General features: G+C 39.9%; 1 protein-coding gene across 12 annotated transcripts in view; it reads left to right on the top strand.

Annotated features, from left to right (window-relative positions):
- The window catches only part of LOC134737807 (uncharacterized), a 179,447-nt gene that overhangs the window by 3,297 nt on the left and 152,033 nt on the right, over nucleotides 1-24,117 (top strand). For 5 of the 12 annotated variants that reach the window (XR_010123120.1, XR_010123117.1, XR_010123118.1 and 2 more), the window contains exons 2-3: nucleotides 13,338-13,430; nucleotides 13,796-13,864. Coding sequence is in view for 2 of the 12 variants with exons in the window: in XM_063648796.1 (XP_063504866.1) it covers nucleotides 13,796-13,864 (69 nt within the window). In the remaining 10 variants the exon portion in view is untranslated. Of the gene's footprint in view, nucleotides 1-897; nucleotides 1,167-10,839; nucleotides 10,978-13,337; nucleotides 13,431-13,795; nucleotides 13,865-23,608; nucleotides 23,731-24,117 lie in introns of those variants that run through there. The other 7 variants (XR_010123114.1, XR_010123113.1, XR_010123115.1 and 4 more) reach the window with 5 other exon arrangements.

Below are 24,117 nucleotides of genomic sequence, written 5' to 3'. Positions count from 1 at the left end.
CAGCACTTTGGGAGGCTGAGGTGGGTGGATCACCTGAGGTTAGGAGTTCAAGACCAGCCTGGCCAACATGGTGAAACCCCATCTCTACTAAAAATACAAAAATTAGCTGGGCGTGGTGGCACGTGCCCTGTAATCGCAGCTACTCGGGAGGCTGAGGCAGGAGAATCACTTGAGCCGGGAGTTGGAGGTTGCAGTGAGCCGAGACTGCACCATTGCACTCCAGCCTGGGCAACAGAGGAAGACTCCGTCTCAAAAAAAAGGAATAACCCTAAAGCTGAACCTTGAAAAATGCATAGACAGACAAGGGAAAGTGGTGCATGCCAGGCTGGCTGCTTAGCGCCTTGAAGCACCTACCCGTTTAAGCATCACACAGCAAGGAACACAAAAAGGCCAAGATAGGCAGCAGTCCCCACCTGCCAGCATGTCTAGGCCATCCTTCTGTTGCCCCATCCCCTATGGGTTTCTGGCTTAGGAACCCCTTGATTCCCTGCACAGGCTCCCAATTTCATCCTTGACCTTTTGTCTGACAACGCACTGGAGCCCCTTCTTTGGCCTATTAACCTCAGCCCTCCTCATATAACATAACCACCACTCACATTTTCAGTACATTAGCTGCTCCGGAAACAGGATACTGAGCAAGCCTTAGCTCAAAAAAATGCTACAAGCAAGTCATCCACCAGGGGAGGAAAATCACACAGAGACATGTATGTGAAATAATACGGCATATACAACAGACAATTGTGCCTAAATTCTGAAGACAGAGGGAGATGGTGGCAATGGAGCTAAAAAAATCAGATTTCTTTTTTTAATTAAAAAAATTTTATTTATGGCTAGGCACGGTGGCTCACACCTCTAATCCCAGCACTTTGGGAGGCCGAGGCGGGTGGATCACCTGAGGTCAGGAGTTTGAGACCAGCCTGACCAACTTGGTGAAACCCTGTCTCCACTAAAAAAAATACAAAACTTAGCCGGGAGTGGTAGCACGTGCCCGTAATCCTAACTATTCTGGAGGCTGAGCCATGAGAATCGCTTGAACCTGGGAGGAGGAGGTTGCAGTAAGCTGAGATTGCACCACTGCATTCCAGCCTCAGTGACAGAGTGAGACTCTATCATTAAAAAAAAAATTATTTATGTATTTCATTTCTCCCCAGCTTTAAATTGAGGCATAACGGGCAAATAAAAATTGAATGTATTTACAGTGTACAATGTGATATTTTGATATATGTATATGTTTTGAAATGATTACTACAGACCAGCTAGAAAAATATACTTACAAAATTCAAACATGCTTAAGAAAAATCTATACTTTTTTAAAAAAGTCAGAAACTGGCTTGTGAGGAGCTGGTTTTCAGGTGGGTTATCATATGTTTAAGCTGCAGAGAGTTCCAAAAGGTTATACAGCCTTACCTAGTACAGCTCTGAACCAGGCTACCTAGGTTTAAATCTTATCTCTGTTCCCTTACTGAAAAACCTTGGGAAGTTATTTAAAACTATAGCTGTTTTGATTAATCAAAAAGAAAATACATGGAAAAGTAGTGCCTGGCACTACAGTAACCCCACAAAATATTAATTATTATTATTTTGAGTGTTCTTTTTTCTTTTTCTTTTCTTTTTTTTTTTTTTTTTTTGAGACAGAGTTTCGCTCTTGTTGCCCAGGCTGGAGTGCAATGGCACAATCTTGGCTCACCGCAACCTCCGCCTCCTGGGTTCAAGCGATTCTTCTGCCTCAGCCTCCTGAGTAGCTGGGATTACAGGCATGTGCCACCATGCCTGACTAATTTTGTATTTTTAGTAGAGATGGGGTTTCTCCATGTTGGTCAGGCTGGTCTCGAACTCCCGACCTCAAGTGATCCGCCCACCTCGGCCTCCCAAAGTGCTGGGATGACAGGCGTGAGCCACCACGCCCGGCCTATTTTGGTTGTTGTAAAGACATTCTAAAGATGCCAGTCTTATAATGTCAGTTCTAAAGATGACAGTCATGGAGATGGAGATGAAGATATGATTTAGGAAGCAATTACAATAACATATATAAGAGACCCTGAATTAGGGTCTGGAGTGCTGAGAATGGAGAAGAGAGAAATAACGCCGGAGATAATTGGGAGATGGAATTCATAGGCTTGGGGAAGTGAGGAAGGAGGTAGAGACATTAGTGACTCGCAGGCTTGTGGCTCAGGCAATTGGGAGGGTCATGATAGCATTTGCCATGATAAAGGGAACTGGTATAATTTGGGAGAGAGTTTTTGTACTGGGTCAAAGTAGATGATCTGTTTTGTAGCTAAGTTTGAAGTGCTCAACTGGAAATATAAAACTGGTGATAAAAATGTGGATCTGAAATTTAGAAACGATATCAGGGCTAATATTTAGATTTGAGGAGTCATACTTCAGAAAAATTTATTGGGCATTGATATGGTTTGGCTGTGTTCCCACCCAAATCTCAAGTTGAATTATAGTTCCCATAATCCCCACGTGTGGTGGGAGGGACCTGGTAGGAGATAATTGAATCACGGGGGCAGTTTCTCCCATGCCATTCTCATGATAGTAAAGTTCTCACAAGATCTGATGGTTTTATAAGGGGCTTCTCCCTTCGCTCCACTCTCATTCTCCCTCCTGCTGCCATGTGCAGAAGGACATGTTTCCTTCCCTTTCTGCCATGATTGTGAGCTTCCTGAGGCTCCCCAGCCATAGGGAACTGTGAGTCAATTAAATATCTCTCCTTCAAAAATGACTCAGTCTCGGGTATGTCTTCATAGCAGTGTGAGAATGAACTAATACAAGCATTGATCATGTGTCAAGCACTATATTAGATTATGATGATGCAATAGGGCATGGTCTCTGAACTTGAATTGAGAATACAGAGAAGTTCTCTGTGAAAACTTCAGAGAGGTACAGAGAAGCAGAGCCAGAAGGAAATATTAGATGCCCCTGGGGCTAATAATTTGGCTCTTTTTCAAACCAATATATGTTTTTTAATTTTCTTTAAATAATTTTTTTTTTTTTTTGAGACAGGGTCTCACTTTGTTACCCAGGTTGGAGTGCAGTGGCATGAACATGACTCACTGAAGCCTTGGCCTCCCAGGCTCAAGATATCCTCCCACCTTAGCCTCCTGAGTAGCTGGAACTACAAGCACACACACCACACCTGACTAAGTTTTCTTTATTTTTTGTAGAGATGGTGTCCCATGATGTTTCCCAGGCTGGTGTCAAACTCCTGGGCTCATGTGATCCTCCTGTTTTGGCCTCCCAAACCAGCCTAAACCAGTATTTTAAAAAACAAGTACTCAATATTTATTTACAAATGAGGGACAGCTCTGCCTAGCCGTGAGTGGACCTGGGAGTTCTCACGTGTCAACTTTCAACCACTCTTATTCTGAGCAATTTGGCTCAGTTCTCAGATTTGCATACCCCCAATAGTGTTTCTCAGTGGAGGTTTTATTAGCATTTTGGGTAGAACAATTTTTCCTTGTGTGGGACGATCCCCATGCATCATAATATCCCTGTCCGCCCCATGTCAATACTGCTCCCAGCCATACTGACATCAACAAAAATAGCCACACAAATTTTTGAATGCCCAAGGTTTGGCTGGGAGGGTGGGGGTGTGAGTGGTTGGATTGAGAATGTTTGCCTAGCATCTCCCTTGGGAGAACTGTCACCCACACCAATCTGTTTATCAAGGTATTTCTTTCTATCTCATACAGTATATTTGCTGAGAGAAGTTCTGATATGTAAAATATTATCTGTTTTGTTACATTTCCAATGTCCAAATGATGTTGTTTCACTGTCCTCCATAGATTCACAGCCAACATTCCGCTTCCACCTGCCTCTTATCATATACTTCCTGGACTACTTAGGAGAGCACCAAATGTAGTCTTTGTAAGTTTTTAAAGTCTTCGCAGAGGAAGGAACATCTCAGCAGATACTTAAAAGACAAGTAGAGAATTAGCCAGGCAAAAAGGTACACTCCACACATACACAAAAAACCTAGTTCTGTTTATGGTGAATGTGGTAACAGATGAGTCTGGGATGGTAAGCAGGAACCAGTCCATGATGGACCATATAAATTGTGTTAAATGATTTGGATTTCTCTCTCTTTTTTTTTTTTAACTGAGAACAAAAGGGAGCTATTGATGAGTTTTTGGCATGTGAATAACAAGATCTTATTTGTGACTTGGAGATATTTCACTAGCTGCAGTGTGGAAAATGAATTGGAGACAGGTGACAAGACTGGAGACATGATATGAGAATAATCAGGAGACCTTTGCAATGGTATAGGTAAGAGAAAATGGTGGCCTGAATTAACATCTGGAGTGCATATCAACATACAGTGATGGTAGTATTTGAAATTGTAGGCTGAGATTAATTCTCATAGGGAAAATGTATGGAATAGGCAGAAAATGGGTTCCTACAAAACCCCAACATTTAGGGTGTGAGCAAAGTACGGGAATTTAGCAAAAAAGGCCAAGAAGGTGGGACCCAGTGTGATATATGATCATAGAATTGTATGGCACCTATTGGAATGAACAGTCAGGTTTCCCTCCAGGGAGGTACTTGCTGTATGGGCTGTGATTAGCTGACAGCCTCCCACCACCATGCCTTTGGGTTCTATCACAGCATTTACACAGAGGTCTCCCTCTCTCTAGATCCTTCCAGCCAATGCTTGAGCATGGCTATTGCTTTCCAATGTAGTTTCTTCTGATGGGCAGTCTTTGCTCTGGGGTCCCCATTGGCCTAATTGAGCCTTTCTCAGAGCTGCCATGCAGATAGACTCTACTCATTTCTTCCTTCTCCTATTCCCTTTATGGTATTAAGATGTGGATTGCAATCTGACATTCTTCCCTCCTACTGCTACTTTTCCTCTTTATCCTTCACAAGTGTTTTCACAGATTTCTTGCACTTCAATTCAATCTTACTATCTACTGAAGTAGTACAAATGGTATCAATGAAACAAAAGAGGAAATTTTAAGGAGATTGGATCAACAGTGTTAAATACCAAAGTGAGACTGGGAAAGAGGGGGACAGAAAAGTATCATTAGTTGTCATTATGGAGATCAATGCTAACCTTAACTATCAAAGTTCATATTTTCTCTTCTGCTATCATGTCTCCTCTTAGTTATATTCTCCCAAATCCCCTTTAGCCTTTCTCATACATCATGAACTCTGTACATCTTATCTGGACCCCTTCATATGGACACATTTAACTTGTTAATATCTTTCAGAGTAAACTCTGGCAAAGAATTGAGCTCAGTATTCCAACTGCAGTCTGGTCACTGTTTACTATGGGGGGATTATAACTACCTATTACTGGAACACTTTATTATAGCCTAAACTTTTATCCAATTTTTTTATAGCCCAACAAACTCAGGGTCACTGTACTGCTCGACTCTGGGAGATGCCATTCATACTGTTATCTATAATTCTAAAATCCTCAACCCCAACCTGGCCCCTTGGTCCTGATCAAGAAAAATCTCCAAAAATGGTATTTGCCCTCCTCTAAGATCATCACAAGTGTTCTTGAACCCACGCTTTCATAAACTGTCAGGGACAAGAAACCTGGTCTCATGCATCTCACTGTGAAGTTTCTGCCCTGACATCAATCTAGCAGGCTAGATGTTATCTTCTCACCCCCAGGCAAATATAACACCACCAACAACAAAACTGAGCACCCAGTACCTGTACGTTATATTGCTACCAGGTGAGATCTTGAAAACACAAAAGAATTATCTGATGAGAATCTTTCATCTTCTTGGGAAGCCAAGATTTTAATTGATATCTTTTCAGACTCATCCAGTCCTGGAGGGTACAGGCTACATCAAAAATAGACAATAAAATATGGTCACGTACCATATGACAACATTTCAGTCAACAACAGGCTGCATATATGACAGTGGTCCCATAAGATTATAATGGAGCTGAAAAATTCCTATTGTCTACTGATATCATAGCTGGTGTAATGTAGTAGTGCAACGCATTACTCACATATTTGTAGTGATGCTGGTGTAAAACCTACCCTGTGCTGCCAGTCATGTAAGCGTTCAGTGCATATAATTATGTGTAGTACATAATACTCGATAATGATAATATATGACTGTTATTGGTTTATGTATTTACTATACTGTTTATCCTTCTTTTAGAGTGTATTCCTCTTACTTATTTAAAAAAAAAAGTTAACTGTAAAAGAGCCTCAGGCAGGTCCTTCAGGAGGCATCCAGAAGAAGGCATTGTTATCATAGGATATGACAGGTCCGTGTGTGTTACTGTCCCTAAAGATTTTCCAGTGGGGTCCGGGCGTGGAGGCTTATGCCTCTAATCCCAGCGCTTTTGGAGGCTGACACAGGAGGATTGCTTGAGCCTAGGCGTTCAAGACCAGGCTGGGCAACATAGCAAGATCTTGTCTCAAAAAAGTTTTTTAAAAAAACTTCCAGTGAGACAAGATGTGAAGGTGGAAGACAGTGATATTGATGATCCTGACCCTTTATAAGCCTAGGCCAATGTATGTGTTTCTGTGTTAGTTTTTAACAAAAGTATTTTAAAAGTAAAAAAAAAATTAAAAAAATTTAAGAATACAAAAATGCTTGTAGAGTAAGTATATAAAGAAAGAAAAGACTGAACATGGTGGGATGCATCTGTAATCCCAGCTACATGGAAGGCTGAGGCAGAAGGATCATTTGAGTCCAGGAGTTCAAGACTAGCCCTAAAAGAAAGTATTTTTGTACAGCTATATCATGTATATGTTTTAAGCCAAGTGTTATTATGAGTTAACTTTTTTTTTTTTAATTTAAAAGTATATAAAGAGGTAGTGGCTCACTCCTGTAATCTCAGCATTTTGGGAAGCTGAGATAGGAGGATTGTGTGAGTCCAGGAGTTTAAGACCAGCCTGGGCAACACAGGGAGACCCCATGTCTATAAAAAATTTTAAAAAAAATTAACCAGGCCTGGTAGTGCATGCCTGTGGTCCCAGCTATTCAGGAAGTTGAGGTGGGAGGATCACTCAAGTCCAGGAGGTTGAGGATGCAGTGAGCTGTGATTGTGCCACTGCACTCCAGCCTGGGTGACAGAGCAAGACCCTGTCTCAAAAAACAAACAAATAAAATTACAGTAAACTAAGATTAATCTATTATTGAAAAAAATTCGTATAAATTTAGTATAGCCTAAGTATACAGTATTTATAAAGTCTACAGTAGTATACAGTAATGTCCTAGGCCTTCGCATTCACTCACTACTCACTCACTGACTCACCCAGAGCAACTTCCAGTCCTGCAAGCTCTATTCATGGGAAGTATCCTATATAAGGGTACCATTTTTTAATCTTTCATATTGTGTTTTTCACTATGTCTTTTCCATGTTGAGATACACAAATACCATTGTGTAACAATCGCCTACAGTATTCAATACAGCAACAGGCAGTACAGGTTTGTGGCTTAGGAGCATTAGGCTACACCATATAGCCTGGATGTGAGGTAGGCTCTACCCTCTAGGTTTGTGTAAGTACACTCTATGATGTTCATACAACAATGAAATCACCCAATGACACATTTCTCAGAATGTATCCCTGTCATTGAGCGATGCATGACTGTATTGAAGAATGCTAAGGAAGTACACGCTGCTAAGAGACTGACCAAGGGATGGTTGAGATCATTTTTTTAATAAAATCTTGCTTATATTTATCTGTTATCCCATGATATATTAGAGCATAGTGTTTCCCTGATTCCATTTTACATAACATCCAGCCTAGAATTCCCCTCAGATGCCTCTGGTTAAGAGGTGTTGCCCTGTGTCCTAGTTCCCAAATACAGAGCGCTGTTGGGCCAGACCGACCTGGCCCAGAACAAATATAGCCACATACATTGTGTTTCCAGAGTTGCTCACTGCCCCAGAGTCATATCCTGCTGGCCTTTTCACTAGAAGCTTTATTGTATGTTACTATTTCTCTCCTAGGAGGACTTCACCCCTGCACAACAAAACCTGTATAATAGTAAAGCAAATCTATTTGTAGATTTAGAAAGTTCATCTTTTTTGAAAAAAATCATCCACTAATTTGGTTTAAACCTGGATTGGAGTTTTTCTTTCTCAAAGCAGATTAAAACGGGAAATAAAAGCTCAGTTAAAGCTGGGTGTGGTGGCTCACGCCTGTAATCCCAACACTTTGGGAGGCCAAGGCAGGCAGATCACGAGGTCGGGAGCTCGAGACCAGCCTGACCAACATGGTGAAACCCCGTTTCTACTAAAAATACAAAAATTAGCAGGGCTTGGTGGCGCGTGCCTGTAATCCCAGCTACTCAAGAGGCTAAGGCAGGAGAATCACTTGAACCTGGGAGGCAGAGGTTGCAATGAGCCAAGATGGTGCCATTGCACTCCAGCCTGGGCTACAGAGCCAGACTCTGCCTCAAAACAAAACAAAACAAAACAAAACAGCCAGGCGCGGTGGCTCATGCCTGTAATCCCAGCACATTGGGAGGCCAAGACAGGCAGATCACGATGTCAGGAGATCGAGACCATCCTGGCTAACACGGTGAAACCCTGTCTCCGCTAAAAATACAAAAAAAAAAAAAAAAAAGCTGGGGGTGGTGGCGGGCGCCTGTAGTCCCCCGCTACTCGGGAGGCTGAGGCAGGAGAATGGTGTGAACCCAGGAGGCAGAGCTTGCAGTGAGCCGAGATCACGCCACTGCACTCCAGCCTAGGCGACAGAGCGAGACTCCCGTCTCAAAAACAAACAAACAAAAAAACTCAGTTGAGGCTGGGCATGGTGGCTCACGCCTGTAATCCCAGCTCTTTGGGAGGCCGAGGCGGGCGGATCACGAGGTCAAGAGATCGAGACCAGGGTGAAACCCCGTCTCTACTAAAAATACCAAAAATTAGCCTGGCGCGGTGGCAGGCGCCTGTAGTCCCAGCTACTTGGGAGGATGAGGCAGGAGAATGGCGTGAACCCAGGAGGCGGAGCTTGCAGTGAGCCGAGATTGCGCCACTGCACTCCAGCCTGGGGGACAGAGTGAGACTCCATCTCAAAAAACAAAACAAAACAAAAACAAGAAACTCAGTTAAAATAGTTAAAATACCAGGAATTTTCCATTAATCCTATTCCCTGCTCACAGTTCAAGGTCAATGGGAAGATAACTCATTTCTCAAACTGACCCAGATCTCTGCACCGGGAAACAGATCCGTTTGCTGGGTCTGAGCTCATGGCAAAGCCTGTCTAAATCAAGGTATGCCTCTTCTATTTTTTTTTTTTTTTTTTTTTTGAGACGAAGTCTCACTCTGTTGCCAGGCTGGAGTGCTGTGGCTCGATCTCGGCTCACTGCAACCTCCACCTCCCGGGTTCAAGCGATTCCTCTGCCTCAGCTGGGACTACAGGCACGTGCCACAATGCCTGGCTAATTTTTTGTATTTTAGTAGTCACAGGGTTTCACCATGTTGTCCAGGATGGACTCAATCTCCTGGCCTCGTGATCCACCTGCCTCCGCCTCCCAAAGTGTTGGGATTATAGGTGTGAGCCACCGTGCCCGGCCAAGGTATGCCTCTTCTTAGTATTAGAGCCAGACCTTCAGCCTGGGATCATATCATCTGGGTTACTTAGAGATACTTTAAAAATATATGAATCTTTTTTTTAACAGAGTTTTCTTTTCGTTGCCCAGGCTGGAGTGCAGTGGCGCAATCTCGGCTCACTGCAACCTCCACCTCCCGGGTCCAAGCAATTCTCCTGCCTTAGCCTCCTGAGTAGCTGGGATTATAGGCACGCGCCACCATGCCCAGCTAATTTTTTGCATTTTTAGTAGAGACAGGGTTTCATCATGTTGGCCAGGCTGGTCTCGAACTCCTGACCTCAAGTGATCCACCTTCCTCAGCCTCCCAAAGTGCAGGGATTACAAGTGTGAGCCACTGTGCCCGGCCAAAAATATATATCTTTAAATTAGCAGTTAAACATAAATTAGTAGTTAAATTGTAGTATGACCTCTCTCAGCTAAGCATCTGATACTATCAGGATAGTTTTAACATGTGTTGATGGAATAATTGTTCTCATTGTAAAAGAAACAAAAGGAAGGAAATTCATGAAAGTTTCTCCACCACTTTGTATTTTATTTACAAATGGTTAAGCTTGTATATGAAATTTGTGAATAGCCTCTTTCAAATTTAAGTGTGGAGCTTCTTATGGTCAATCTGTGCCTATCTCAATGTCTGGAAATGTTTCTATGAACCTGTACTGCCTAAAAGCATAACACTTTTGCATTGCTGATGCCAGTATTTAGGGTTTTTGTATCCTCTTACCTAAGGAGAGCATTATTCTGTCATTCCACATAAATTCAAAACACCTATCTGCAAATCTGAGTGCAGTCTGTTGTCTGCTATGTGGTGTGCAAGCTCTTAATTAGTCTCTCTGGCCCCAGTCTCTTCCTCTTCTTATAATAGCACACCTGGCCAATAAGCATGCTTCCAGAATGCCAACAATGGAAATATGGAAGTTCCGAGGTGAAGCTAAATTTGGAATAAATGTGAGTTTACATTTAGACATGTTGACTTGGAGGAAATGAGAGGGCATTCAAGGAGGAGCTATTACAAGGATAATGACAGATTCTGAATACGAAGTATAAGAGGGTAAATTCAGCCATACAAATAGAGACCATAGTTGGAGTCATGAGATTTATGAATGGGGTCTGAGGGTGTAGAACAATGTGAGCAAACTTCTTTCTTTCTTCTTCTTTTTTTTCTTTTTAAACAAGGGGCTCTTAAAAGTAACAGAGATGGACCTTATTTTTGTAAACATTGAAAGTGAAAATAATGTCACTGAATTCAATGACAAAAATGTATGCTTTAGGATGATTTCATGAAGTATGACTATTCTTCCTCCAGGCAAGTGTTTTCTGGCATTTCCTTGATACATATCAGTCATGGGATTTAAGGGATGGATAGTGGAGGTCCGAGTAGAGAACTGAGAGAAGAAGGGGAACCAGAGAAGAGCTGTCAACTTTCAAAATGTTGGAAGAAGGAAGAAGGAGAAAATAAGCAAAAGTTCAATAAACTGAGTACTTGTGAAAGAGATTGTGGGTTTATGTTTGAGGACTAAAGAGAATAGAATAGAACTCAAGTGTGGCTCTATAAAATGAATGGGTTCCTCTTTGATGTTTTTTTTCAGAGTTGGAAGTAAAGGTTAGAATACCCTTTTAAAATTACTGTGTATCTTGACTGGGAGTGGTGGCTCACGCCTGTAATCCCAGCACTTTGGTAGGCCGAGGCAGGCGATCCCCTGAGGTCAGGAGTTTGAGACCAGCCTGCAACATGGCGAAACCGCGTCTCTACTAAAAATACAAAAATTAGTTGGGTGTGGTGGCATGCGCCTGTAATCCTAGCTACTTGGGAGGCTGAGGCAGGAGAATTGCTTGAACCTGGGAGGCAGAGGTTGCAGTGAGCCGAGATTGCACCACTTCACTCCAGTCTGGGCAACAGAGTGAGACTGTCTCAAAAATCAATCAATCAATCAATCAATAAAAATAAAATAAAACAAAATAACTATATCCCTATATGTGACTCTGAGCAGAGTCTCAGGCATGTGAGACTCCAGGATTTATTAAGGCTACAAGAAGAATGCCAGTGAGAAACTTGGCAATGCTTTTGAACCACTAAAATGTTATCTGGTCACATCTAAGATGTCACAACACAGAAGCAGCTTTCTAATCTTTTATAACTTAATTTGCATGGCTCTTTAGAGCTTATAAATGTCTTCACATTTATATCTTATTTTATCTTTGGAATGACTTCCTGAATTATTGTCATCCATAATTTATAAATGGGGAAATTGAAGCTTAGAGAAGTAAACTAGAAGCATACCAGAGTTTATAATTAGTTCCAGTCAATTTAACATCTACCAAGCCTTGATCTGAGTTTCAGGTTGTACTAGATACTGGGGATGCAAAAATTAATAAAATGTGCAACCAGTCCTCAACAATTATACCATTACTTTCTTTGCTTTTCCCAAATTCTCTCCCAGAGGTTTGATATCCACACTTCCCTCGGGTTGGGCCGGTTCATAGTGAGATACAATACTGAGCATCACCTACACAAATACCAGCTTACAGAAAGTATTGACTCCAGGGTACTCTGGAAGTTCCACACCTATGATGTAGTTAGCAGAATTGCAAAAGTGGTTCATGCCTGTAATCCCTATGCTTTGGGAGGCCAAGTCAGGAGGATCGCTTGAGGCCAGAAGTTTAAGGCTATAGTGAGCTATTAGTTGTGCCACTGTACTCCTGAACGAGACCCTGTATCTAAAAATGAAAAATAAAAACAATTGCAAAGGTAAAGAAGATCAGGGAACTCTTATACAACCACATTAGAAGGCAATTCAGCAAAATCTAATAAGTTAAAGATATCTTTATCTTACAATCTAGCAATTTCACTTCTCCATGTAGAAACTCTCTGTTAAACATACAAGGAGACGGGTAAATGAATGTTCATTGAAGTGTCATGTATAACAGAAAAATAATTGGAAATGATGTAAGTTTCCATCCACCTGAGAATGGATAAGTAAATTGTTTTGTGATCACACAGTGGAATACTACATATTAGTTAAAATGAATGAACTAGAACTGGAACTAAAATATGCATAAATCTCAAAAAATGCAATACTGAGTGATAAAGTAGCAGAAAATACATAAAGTATGCTACTGATTACACTAAGTTTAAACACATGAAACAATACTAGATATTTCTATGTGTGATAAGCATTTTAGAATATCCATGGTAATAATAAAAAACGTCATATTCAAGATGGTTGTTATATCCTGTTGAGGAAAAAAAGATTATCATATAGCATGCAGAAGGCTTTAGCTGATTCACTTCAAAAAAAAGAATCTGAAGCAAATATTGTACAAGTTAATACTTGACAAAGATGAGTAAGGAGGAAAAAAAGAGCTTGTTATTACTTTCTATATGTTGATGCTTGAAATATTTCATTTAAAGAGGTATATGGCTCCTAGACTTTGGAATTCTTGGCTTTTGTGATTTTGTGTGTGTGTGTGTGCAGAATTTTCTTTTTTTTTCCTCTTCTCATGTTGAAATTCCATCCATTCTTTGATAACTAGCTTGTCTCACCACCTTATTGAGGATTTCCATGATGACTTTGTCAGTTCACAGTGTGTTCTCCTTTTTTTTTTAAGATTTATTTATTTATTTAGAGATAGGGTCCCACTCTGTCACCCAGGCTGGAGTGCAGTGGTATAATCATAACTCACTGCAGCCTCAAACTCCTGGCTCAAGTGATCCTCCTGCCTCAGCTTCTCAAGTAGCCAGACTACAGGCACGTACTACCATGCCTGGCTAATTAAAAATTTTATTTATTTATTTTTTTATAGAGGCAGAGTCTTGCTTTGTTGTCCAGGCTGGTCTTGAACTCCTGAGCTCAAGTGATCCTCCCGCCTTGGCCTCCCAAAGTGCTGAGACTACAGGTATGAGCAACCATGCCCAGCCTTCTCCTTTTTTAAAACCCCCTCTAAGTGTATAAAGTTCTCTTGTATATATGTTTGTATCACTAGATTTTTTTGATGTTGTTGGTTAAATATATATTGTCTTGCATTACTATTTGACTTTAATATACATAAATCTTGTTTCTCCAATTATATTGTAAAAAGTCTTAAGAGCAGGGACAATGTCTTCAGCTTTGTTCATTCTTCCACAGTGCCCAGCAGAGCCTAACCAAATACTTATTAAAGTAAAGTGGTATTTTTACCAATAATTATAACTCTTCCTACAAAACCTTTACATAGAAAGTTTAAAATAATAATTTGAGCTACATTTGCTTTTTTCTTCCCAGAGAGAGAATGCTAATGAGCTGTGAAATGACCAAAGATCTGGCAGCAGAAGGGAAAAGAAAAAATAACGGGTTTGTATATTACACATTCTGGATAATCAGCTCTTGAATGATTAAGTGTGGAATACGTCTTATGGGGAAAAGCAGATTTTTAAAACTCATTTTGGCCTGGCGCGGTGGGTCATGCCTCTAATCCCAGCACTTTATGGGAGGCTGAGACAGGCGGATCACGAGGTCAGGAGATCGAGACCATCCTGGTTAATATGGTGAAACCGCGTCTCTACTAAAAATACAAAAAATTAGCTGGGCGTGGTGGTGGGTGCCTGTAGTCCCAGCTACTTGGGAGGCTGAGGCAGGAGAATGGCGTGAACCCAGGAGGTGGAGTTTGCAGTGAGCCGAGATCGCGCCACTGCACCCCATTCTGAGCGACTGAGCGAGACTCCATCTCAAAAAAAAAAAACAAAAAACTCATTTTATGACCATGGAATTGTTGTATTGATCATTTCCAGTTTTGAGATGATCCTATGCCAAACTTACACATTATTTTGGAAAAATACAATTCTCTTATGATATGTCGTATAACTATATACAAATGTACCTTATGATTGTTCTGCCTTCACATCAATATTTATTGGACTAGACCTGGAAATGGTGGTCTGGGAGAACTAAGAAACAAATATTATTCCACCTGTGGAACCAGGAAGGGGTTTTGAAGAAAAAAAATTACCTTGAGTTCAATTCACTCTTGGTATATCTTGTAAAAAGTGCTTGCGGCTTGAAGCAACCACTCGAAATTAAGGTTTTCCTGAAACCTCAGAATGAAAGTTTAATCTAGTCCAGATGAAAGCTAAAAAGCGCAGGAAATAGTAAGAGGTCTGGACTACATTGTCTGTCCTTGGAACTGAAAGTTGGTATCTAAGAAGAAGACACGCTTAGGAATCAGTATTGTTACTTTTAGCAAAAGGGGCAGTTGCCATGGTCTAGGTCAAAATTACCACCATTTAGTCCCTGGAGATTTTCCTAATGGACCTTTGTAATGTTTTATTAAACCAAGTCACCATCTCCTGTTTCTTTGGGATAGGCACTACAACACCCAACATAGAGTTCCCTAAATTAAACTTTACCTACATCTGTATTTATGAGTGCATTTTAAACTTTGCAGTATATTTCAGGGAGAGTATATCTCTGAAAATTATTACTCCCCTCTAGCTCTATGTCATTTGCCTGGCAAAGAAATCAAAAGGCACAAAAATATCTTGCAATTTGGTGAGAGATTATATAGTCCTTCATGTTCACCCCATTTGTAGGTATTAATGTTGAAACAAAATCCTAAAGCAACATGACCAGAGTATTATTGCAGTCATCATGAGCCTTATCATTTGTCTCTGCAGTTTTTTTCTTTTCTCAAATAAATAGAAGCAAGATAAATAATGGTATATAGAGAATATATATTATTAATGTACTGGGTTCTCAAAGTTCCTAAGTCTAAGTGTTTATAACCTAGAATTAATTTCCCATGGAAATAATGTAGTTAATTATGGTTAGGTGCCAAGGCCAGGCCACAAAACCTCATATAATATTAGTAGGTATGGCAGGATAAATTGATTGAGAGGCCGTATTTTATTTTCTTGTCTACTGGCTCATGGTGGAAAAACGAGAAGTATTTCTTTTTCTCTTCTGTCTAAAGGGTGGGTTAAGCTGTGGTGATTTTCTGATGCCTAAGCCCATGAAGGCAGATGATTCAATGATTTGGAATGGGAAGGACTCCAAGAAAAGGGAAATGGCCTGATGTCAGGAGAATTTAGGTCTCTTGAACCTGTCTGGAGAGAACCAGACAAGAATCAGTTTCTATAAATAGTGAGGAGCTATGTCCACTCTCAAATAGACCAAAATGGTATAGATGTCCAATGGGGATGTCGGCCAGGATATTTTGTCTCAGAAGTGATAAAAATACTAAATTACACAAGGATATAATAAGCCAAGGGTGAATGTTGTAAACTCTAGGTCACCATTAAGAGAATAATAAAAATATTTATAACTAACATAATATGGAAATAGCAAAAGGGAGAAAGGATAGTTAATTAAAAATAATTAAGCTAAAGGATGGCAAGAAAAGGCCAGGTGCGGTGGCTCACGTCTGTCATCCCAGCACTTTGGGAGGCCGAGGTGGGCAGATCACCTGAGGTCGGGAGTTCGAGACCAGCCTGACCAACATGGAGAAACCCTGTTTCTACTAAAAATACAAAATTAGATGGGCGTGGTGGCACATGCCTGTAATTCCAGCTACTTGGGAGGCTGAGGCAGGAGAATCTCTTGAACCCGGGAAGCGGAGGTTGCAGTGAGCCGAGATGGCGCCTTTGTCCTCCAGCCTGGGCAACAACAAGAGCAAAACTCCATCTCAAAAAAAAAAAAAAAAAAAAAAGGATGGCGCAAGAAAAAAGATAAAAAAAGTAACGAGTGGGGCAAATAGAGAAAAATAGTAAAATGGTACCTGTGAACCCAAATATCTCATTATGTACCTTAACTATTAAAATTAAATATAAATTAATTATAAATTTAAAATATTAAATAAAAATGGCATAATATTCCACTAAAAGACAAAGATTGTCATACTGGTTAAAATAATTGCATATGCTTTTCTACAAAAGATACAATAGTAAAAGAATAGAAAAAAAACATGTTATGCAAAAGCTATCACCCCAAAACTCTTATAGCTGTACAATGACATACAAAGTAGACTTTAAGGAAAGAAGCATTATTAGAAGTAAAGTGGGATATTTTACAATAATAAGAATATCAATCCATCAGGAAGATACAGTAAGTCTAATTCTGTGTACAACTAGCAATATACTTCAAAATATATTAATTCAAAAATTCCCAAAACTGCAGGGAGAAATAGGTCTACAATAACAGTAAGATCTTTTCAGTAACCAATGAAAAAGTAGGCACAAATTAATAAGAAAACACAAAATGTAAACAACATGATTAACAGAATTTACAAAATTGATATATATTGAATATTTCACCAAACAACTACAGAATTCATTTTCATTTCATATGAACACGGAACATTTACTAAAAGTGCAATAACTTGGGCCATAAAGCAAGCCTCAATGTATTTCAAAAGATTGACATAATACAGAGTACATTCTTTGAGCAGAGGGGAATTAACCTAATAATATTTTTAAAACTAGAAAAAATTCAAATATGTGAAAATTAAGCAGTCTGCTTCTAAATAATCCATAGGTCAAAGAAGAAATTGCAATGAAAATTAGAAAATATTTTAAACTAAATCATAATGAAAGTATGACATAAAAAATTTTAAGATGTAGCTAAAACTGTGTATTGGGGGAAATTTATTATCTTAAGGGCTATAATTGATAGCTTTAAACAAAAATTACGTAAGTATTTATCTCAATAAGTTAGAAACAAAATGCAATTAAACTTGAAGAAAGCATAAGAAAAGTTAAGAGAAAAAAGTAATGAAGAAAATGTACAGTAGGCTGGGCATGGTGGCTCATGCCTGTAATTCCAGCTCTTTGGGAGGCTGAGATGGGTGGATCACTTGAGCCTAGGTGTTTGAGACCAGCCTGGGCAACCAAATGAGACCCCCCATCTCTAGAAAAAATTTAAAAATTAGTTGGGTGTGATTGTGCATACCTCTGGTCCCAGCTACACAGAGGCTGAGGCAAGGGGATCACTTGAGCCCAGGAGGTCGAGGCTGCAGTGAGCCATGTTCATGCCACTGCACTCCAGCCTGGGCCTAGGTGAAAGAGTGAGATGCAGTCTCAAAAAAAAAGTACAGTAGAGAAAAGTCACTGAAAGAAAATAAAACTGATAACTCCCTAGCAAAACTGATGACACATACAATATACAAATAAAAAGGAGGGAGGACACATATTACCTCTATTAGACATAAGAAAAAAAAAAAAGACACCACTGTGGACCCCACAAACATTACAAAGTTGAAGAGAAAATATTTGGGACAACTTAATATCAATAAATTAGAAAATTTAGATAAACTGGGAAATTTCTAGAATAACCCAATTTACCAAAAGTGACACCAAAAGAAATAGAAAACTCGAATAGTCCTGTTATGACAAAGCATGCATCTATGAACAAATTTTTAAAATAAAACAGAGTAAAATGTTTATGACCTTGTATTTCACAAATATTTCTTAAATACTACACACACACACACACACAAACTACACAAATACTACACATAAATATAAAAGAAGGCCAGGCACAGTGGCTCACACTGTAGTCCCAGCACATTGGGAGGCTAAGGTACAAGGATAGCTTGAAGCCAGGAGTTTGAGACCAGTCTGAGCAACAAAGCGAGAACCTGTCTCTAAAAAAAAAAAAAAAGGAAAAAAAGAAAATTAATAAATTAGATTTATGCAAATAAAAGTTTTGTTCTTCATAAGTAACTATTATGAAAATGAAACTGCAAACCACAGACTGGAAGAAAATATGTGTAAAATAAACACCTGATGATAGGCTTGTGTTAAGAATAATAAATAATTCTTACAACTCAATAAGAACTCAAATTAAAATAACTCAATTTATAAAATGGGCAAAAGATTTTAATAGACATTTCATGAGTGTCAATAAGCATATGAAAGCATGCTCAACGTTGTTGATCATTGGGAAAATGCAAATTAAAACCATAATGAGATACCATTAGATATGCACTAGAATGGCTAACATTGACAAGACTGACAATACCGAGTGCTAACTAAGATGTGGAGCAATTGGGACACTCACATACTGCTGATGGGAATGTAAATGGCATAGTCACCTTGGGAAAGTTTGACAGTTTCTTAAGTTAAATATAAACTTATAAGACCCAGCAATCCTAATCCTAGATACCTACTAAAGAAAAATGAAAACATATGTATATACAAATACATGTCTTGAATGTCCATTTCAGCTTTATTCATAATGGCTAAAAACTAGGAACAACAAAATGTCCATCAAAAGATAAACTGATAAACAAGTTGAGATATATCCATAAAACAGAATACCATTCACCAATAAAAAGTAATTAACTGGGCCGGACATGGTGGCTCAGGCCTGTAATCCCAGCACTTTGGGAAGCCGAGGCGGGCAGATCACTTGAGGCCAGGAGTTTGAGACCAGCCTGGCCAACATGGTGAAACCCCATCTCTACTAAAAATACAAAAATTAATTGCTGTAGGGACAGGCGCTTGTAATCCCAGCTACTCAGGAGGCTGAGGCACAAGAATCACTTGAACCTGGGAGGCAGAGGTTGCAGTGAGCTGAGATCGCACCACTCCACTCCAGCCTGGACAAAGAGCGAGACTGTCTGAAAAAAAAATAAAAGTAATTAACTACTTGCTGAAATGACATGGATGGGATTTCAAAATTATGCTCATTGAAAGAAGCCAGACATTAAATACCACTAACTGAATGATTCCATTTATATAAAATTCTAGAAAAGACCAAGTTATAGTGACAGAACACTTATCAGTGTTGCCAGTTGTCGGGGAGGTGGAAGAAGAGAAGTAACTTCAAAAAACACATGGGAGCTTTTTTGGGATAATGGAAATATTCTGTATAATGATTATGATGATGGTTACCTTGTAAAATACACTTATAAAATTAATGCAGTTGTATTCTTTAAATTGGTGAATTTCATTGTATGAAAATTATATCCCAGTAAAGCTAACAAAAAAAAATGGGTCAAAGACTTGAACAGGTACTTCATAAAAGAGAACATCCAAATGACCAATAAGCATATGAAAAGGCATAAATTAAAAGTAGAATGAGATACCATTGTGCTCCTATCATTATGTCTAAAATCAAAAAGATGGAAAATACCAAGGATTGCTGAGGACATTGGCACAACTGGAACTCTCCTATGCTGTTCACAGGGATGTAAATTGGTATTACCACTTTGTAAAATTGTTTGGCAATGTCTAGGAAAGCTGACTATGTGCATAAACTATGACTGGGTAATTCTAGTTCTGTTTGTAGTCAAAATTTGGGAACTAGTAGAAAGGATAGATAAATGGTGGTAAATCTGTGCAATGCAATACTACACAGCAATGAGAATGAATGAACTACTGCTACATATGACATGGAAGGAGCATATGAACATAATACTGAGTGAAAGAAACCATATGCAAAAGGGTACATTTATTTAAAGTTAGAAAGCAGGGCCTGGCACGGTGGCTCACGCCTGTAATCCCAGCACTTTGGGAGGCTGAGGTGGGCAGATCATAAGGTCAAGAGATCAAGACCATCCTGGCCAACATGGAGAAACCCTGTCTCTACTAAAAATACAAAAATTAGCTGGGCATGGTGGCGCATGCCTGTAGTCCCAGCTACTCAGGAGGCTAAGGCAGGAGAATAGCTTGAACCCGGGAGGCGGAAGTTGCAGTGAGCTGAGATCGCACCACTTCACTCCAGCCTGGTGACAGAGCGAGACTCCGTCTCAAAAAACAAAACAAAACAACAAAAAAACAAAAAACAGAAGACATTAAGTTATAGTAATAGATGTCAAGATTGTGGTTACCTGACAGAAGGTAATAACTGGGTGAGAGCATAAGGGGCCTTCTAGAGTGCCAGGACTCCTCCTTGATCTTCATAGTAGTTACATGGGAGTTCACTTTGTGAAAATTCATTAGGATTCTATCCTTATGATTTGTGCCATTTTCTTTATGTATGTTATATTCAATAAAATTTCTATTTAAAAGTTCCAATCACACCAATACCTATATAACAATCATAACTCAGAGCATAATCTATAACCAAGTAAATCCTACTCATCTGACTTTGCCTGACCTAATAATATAAATGAAAATCCAAACATTCAAGACAGAAAATTACTTGTAGCACAAAAGCACCTTTCACTTTATAACGCAACATATCAAATGCATGAAAGGAACGAGGATAACATCACAACAGATCCATTTTTCAATTGTGTAGATGTATTCGAAGGAAAGACGTGCTTGCTGTGAATATGTTCACTTTAAACATTATGTCTGTTAGTAAAACACTAAAATCAGCCCAAATATCCAACCACTGGATCAAGATTTAATAAATTATGATATACTAATACAAGATAATAACATACATTAAAAATGACGAATAGAAGACCTTGTAGAAACACTAAACATTTTTGCAGGTGTAATGTCATGTAAAAAAATCTAAATGTAAGAGGATGTGTACATCATGAGTCTATCTATGCAAAAGTGCACCAATAGGTAAAATGAACAAATACAAAACTGCTGTGTTGGAGTGGCAGATTTATGGGTTTTTGTTGGGGAAGAGGAGGTACCCTTCTGGAAATAGTCTTTGTTATTATTTGGGTCAGTTGAGTTTTTTTGTTGTGAGCAACAGAAACTAACTTAAATGAAAAAGAGATTTCCTTTCAAGCCATATAGGAGTAGCTTACAGAATCAAAGGCATTGCTGAATGACCAAGAGGAAGAGGAACCGGGAAGGTGACAGAAATCTTAGAAACAAAAGTTCTTTAACCAACTCTCTAGGATTCTGCCTCCTTGTGATTAGCTTTAAATACCTTTTGTTGGCCGGGTGTGGTGGCTCATGCCTGTAATCCCAGCACTTTGGGAGGCCAAGGAGAGTGGGTCATTTGAGGTCAGGAGCCAGGCCAACATGGTGAAAACCTGTCTCTACTAAAAATACAAAAATTAGTCGGGTGTGGTGGCATGTGCCTGTAGTCCTAGCTACTGTGGAGGACGAGGTATGAGAATTGTTTGAACCTGGGAGGCGGAGGTTGCAGTGAGCCAAGATCGTGCCACTGCATTCCAGCCTGGGTGACAGAGCAAGACCCTGTCTCAAAAAAATAAAAAAATAAAATAATAAAAATACCTTCTGTCCCCATGTGCCTCCACTCAAGATTCAAATTAATAAGAGAGAAAATCTGATTGTTCCAGTCTGAGTCACATATCCACCTTGTCCCTTGATTGGTAACCATATCAGAACCACCTGGAGTTGAGGAAAGGCACTTCCCTAAAACAGAAGGGTAGTGCTGTGACCAGAAGAACAGGGAGCAGAAGGATGCTAGGTGGACCAAAACAACAGTTCCATGAAATTTTATGCCATCTTTTCCATAAATAGAATATTACTGTTTTTTCTTATATTAAATGAAGATATGCTTATTGAAGATACTTTGCAAAATTTAGAAAAGTATAAAGTGAAAGAGTAATGAAGAGAAAAATCATCTTTTATCACATTATCTGCAACCCTGTGTTATCTATTGCTGCATAATAAGTTACTCTCAAAACTAGGGTGACCAAAGATGGAAAGTAGATTAGTGAGGGGGGTCGAAGGACTGAGTAGTTATAGCAAAAGAGTATGGGATTTTTTTTAAAGTTCTAAAACTGGATTGTGATGGTTGCACAACTCTGTGAATGTAGTAAAACCATTGAAATTTTAATGGGTGAATGTTATGAGATGTCAATTATGTATATCAATACAGCTGTATTTTTAAAAATACTAAGGTGACTAACTATCCCAGTTTGCCCAGGATTTCCCTGGTTTCAGTATTGAAAATCCTGCATCCCAGTAAACCCCTCAGTTCTGGTAAAAAACTAGACAGTTGGCCAGGCATGGTGGCTCACGCCTGTAATCCCAGCACTTTGGGAGGCCGAGGCAGGTGGATCACAAGGTCAGGAGTTCAAGACCAGCCTGGCCGACATGGTGAAACCCCATCTCTACTAAAAATACAAAAATTAGCTGGGTGTGGTGGCAGGCACCTGTAATCCCAGCTACTCAGGAGGCTGAGGCAGGAGAATTGCTTGAACACAAGAGGCAGAGGTTGTGGTGAGCCGAGATTGTGCTATTGCACTCTAGCCTGGGCAACAAGAGTGAAACTCCGTCTCAAAAAAAAAAAAAAAGCTGGACAGTTGATCACCTTACTCAAAATGTAACAACTTAAACCAGTAAGCATTTGTTATCTCAGTTTCTCTAGATTAGAAATCCAGAAGGAGCTTAATTGGATGTTTCTGGCTCAGGGTCTCTCATGAAGTTGCAGTCAACACATTAGCTGGGGCTGCAGCCATCTGAAGCTTGACCTGGGCTGGGGACCAGCTTCCAAGCTCACTCATGTGATGCTGACAAGAGGCCACAATGTCTTGCCATGTGGGTCTCTCATTGTGTGCCCTCATAACGTGGCAACTGGCTTTCCCCATAAGCAAGTGATAGAGACAGAGAAAGGAGGAGAGAGAATTTGCCTTATCTAATATCTCATAAAAGGAAAGGGAGAAAAACTAAGGACTCAGATAGATGTTCTAGTGTCTTTTAACATTTTTGTAAGTTTATTTTATTTATTTTTTTTGGAGACAGGGTCTTGCTCTGTTACCCAGGCTGGAGGGCAGAGACGAGAAAAGGGGTCCCAGAACCTCCGGGGATCAAGCGATCCTCCCACCTCAGCCTCCTGAGTAGCTGAGCTGGAACTACAGATGTGTGTGCCAACACTTCTGGCTTTTTTTTTTTTTTTTTGGTAGAGACAAGGGTCTCACTATGTTGCTCAGAACTCCTGGCCTCAGGCAGTCCTCCTGCCTTGGCCCCCTAAAGTGTTGGGATTACAGGCATGACCCACCATCCACCATGCCCTGCTCATGTCTTTTAAAACCTAATCTTGCCATCACTCCTGTCATATTTTACTGGTCACACACTTCACCTCTGGTACAGTTTGAAAGGGAACTACACAAGGGTCTTCATGCCAATGTATGAATATAAGGAAATCAGATCATTGAGCATTCCTGGAACCTCACTTCTACAAACTGTTATCCTAACTTTTTTTTTTTTTTTTTTTTTTGAGATGGATTCTCGCTCTGTTGCCCAGGCTGGAGTGCAATGGCATGATCTCAGCTCACTGCAACCTCTGCCTCCCGGGATCAAGTGATTCTCCTGCCTCAGCCTCCTGAGTAACTGGGATTACAGGTATGTGCCACCAGGCCCGGCTAATTTTTGTATTTTTGGTAGAGATGGGGTTTCACCATGTTGGTCAGGCTGGTCTTGACCTCCTGACCTCAGGTGACTTGCCTGCCTCAGCCTCCCAAAGTGCTGGGATTACGGGCATGAGCCATTTTGCCCAGTCTCCATTTTACTGATTTTTAAATTAAAACATCCTCATTATAGAATGCATGGACAATTCAAGAGTATAATAGAGACGCATGTTACAATGAACACCTTTGAACGTAAATTTTACTCCTATCTCTGATTAGATAGATTTCTAGATGTGCAATTATTAGGGCACATGGCTTACACATCTTGAGACTTGTTCCATATTGCCAAAATGCTTTTCTGATACTTGCAGTGTATCAGATG

This window comes from Pongo pygmaeus, chromosome 12 (genome assembly GCF_028885625.2).
Source record: "Pongo pygmaeus isolate AG05252 chromosome 12, NHGRI_mPonPyg2-v2.0_pri, whole genome shotgun sequence".
Classification (NCBI taxonomy): domain Eukaryota; kingdom Metazoa; phylum Chordata; class Mammalia; order Primates; family Hominidae; genus Pongo; species Pongo pygmaeus.
This window is presented reverse-complemented; position numbering and strand designations above follow the sequence as displayed.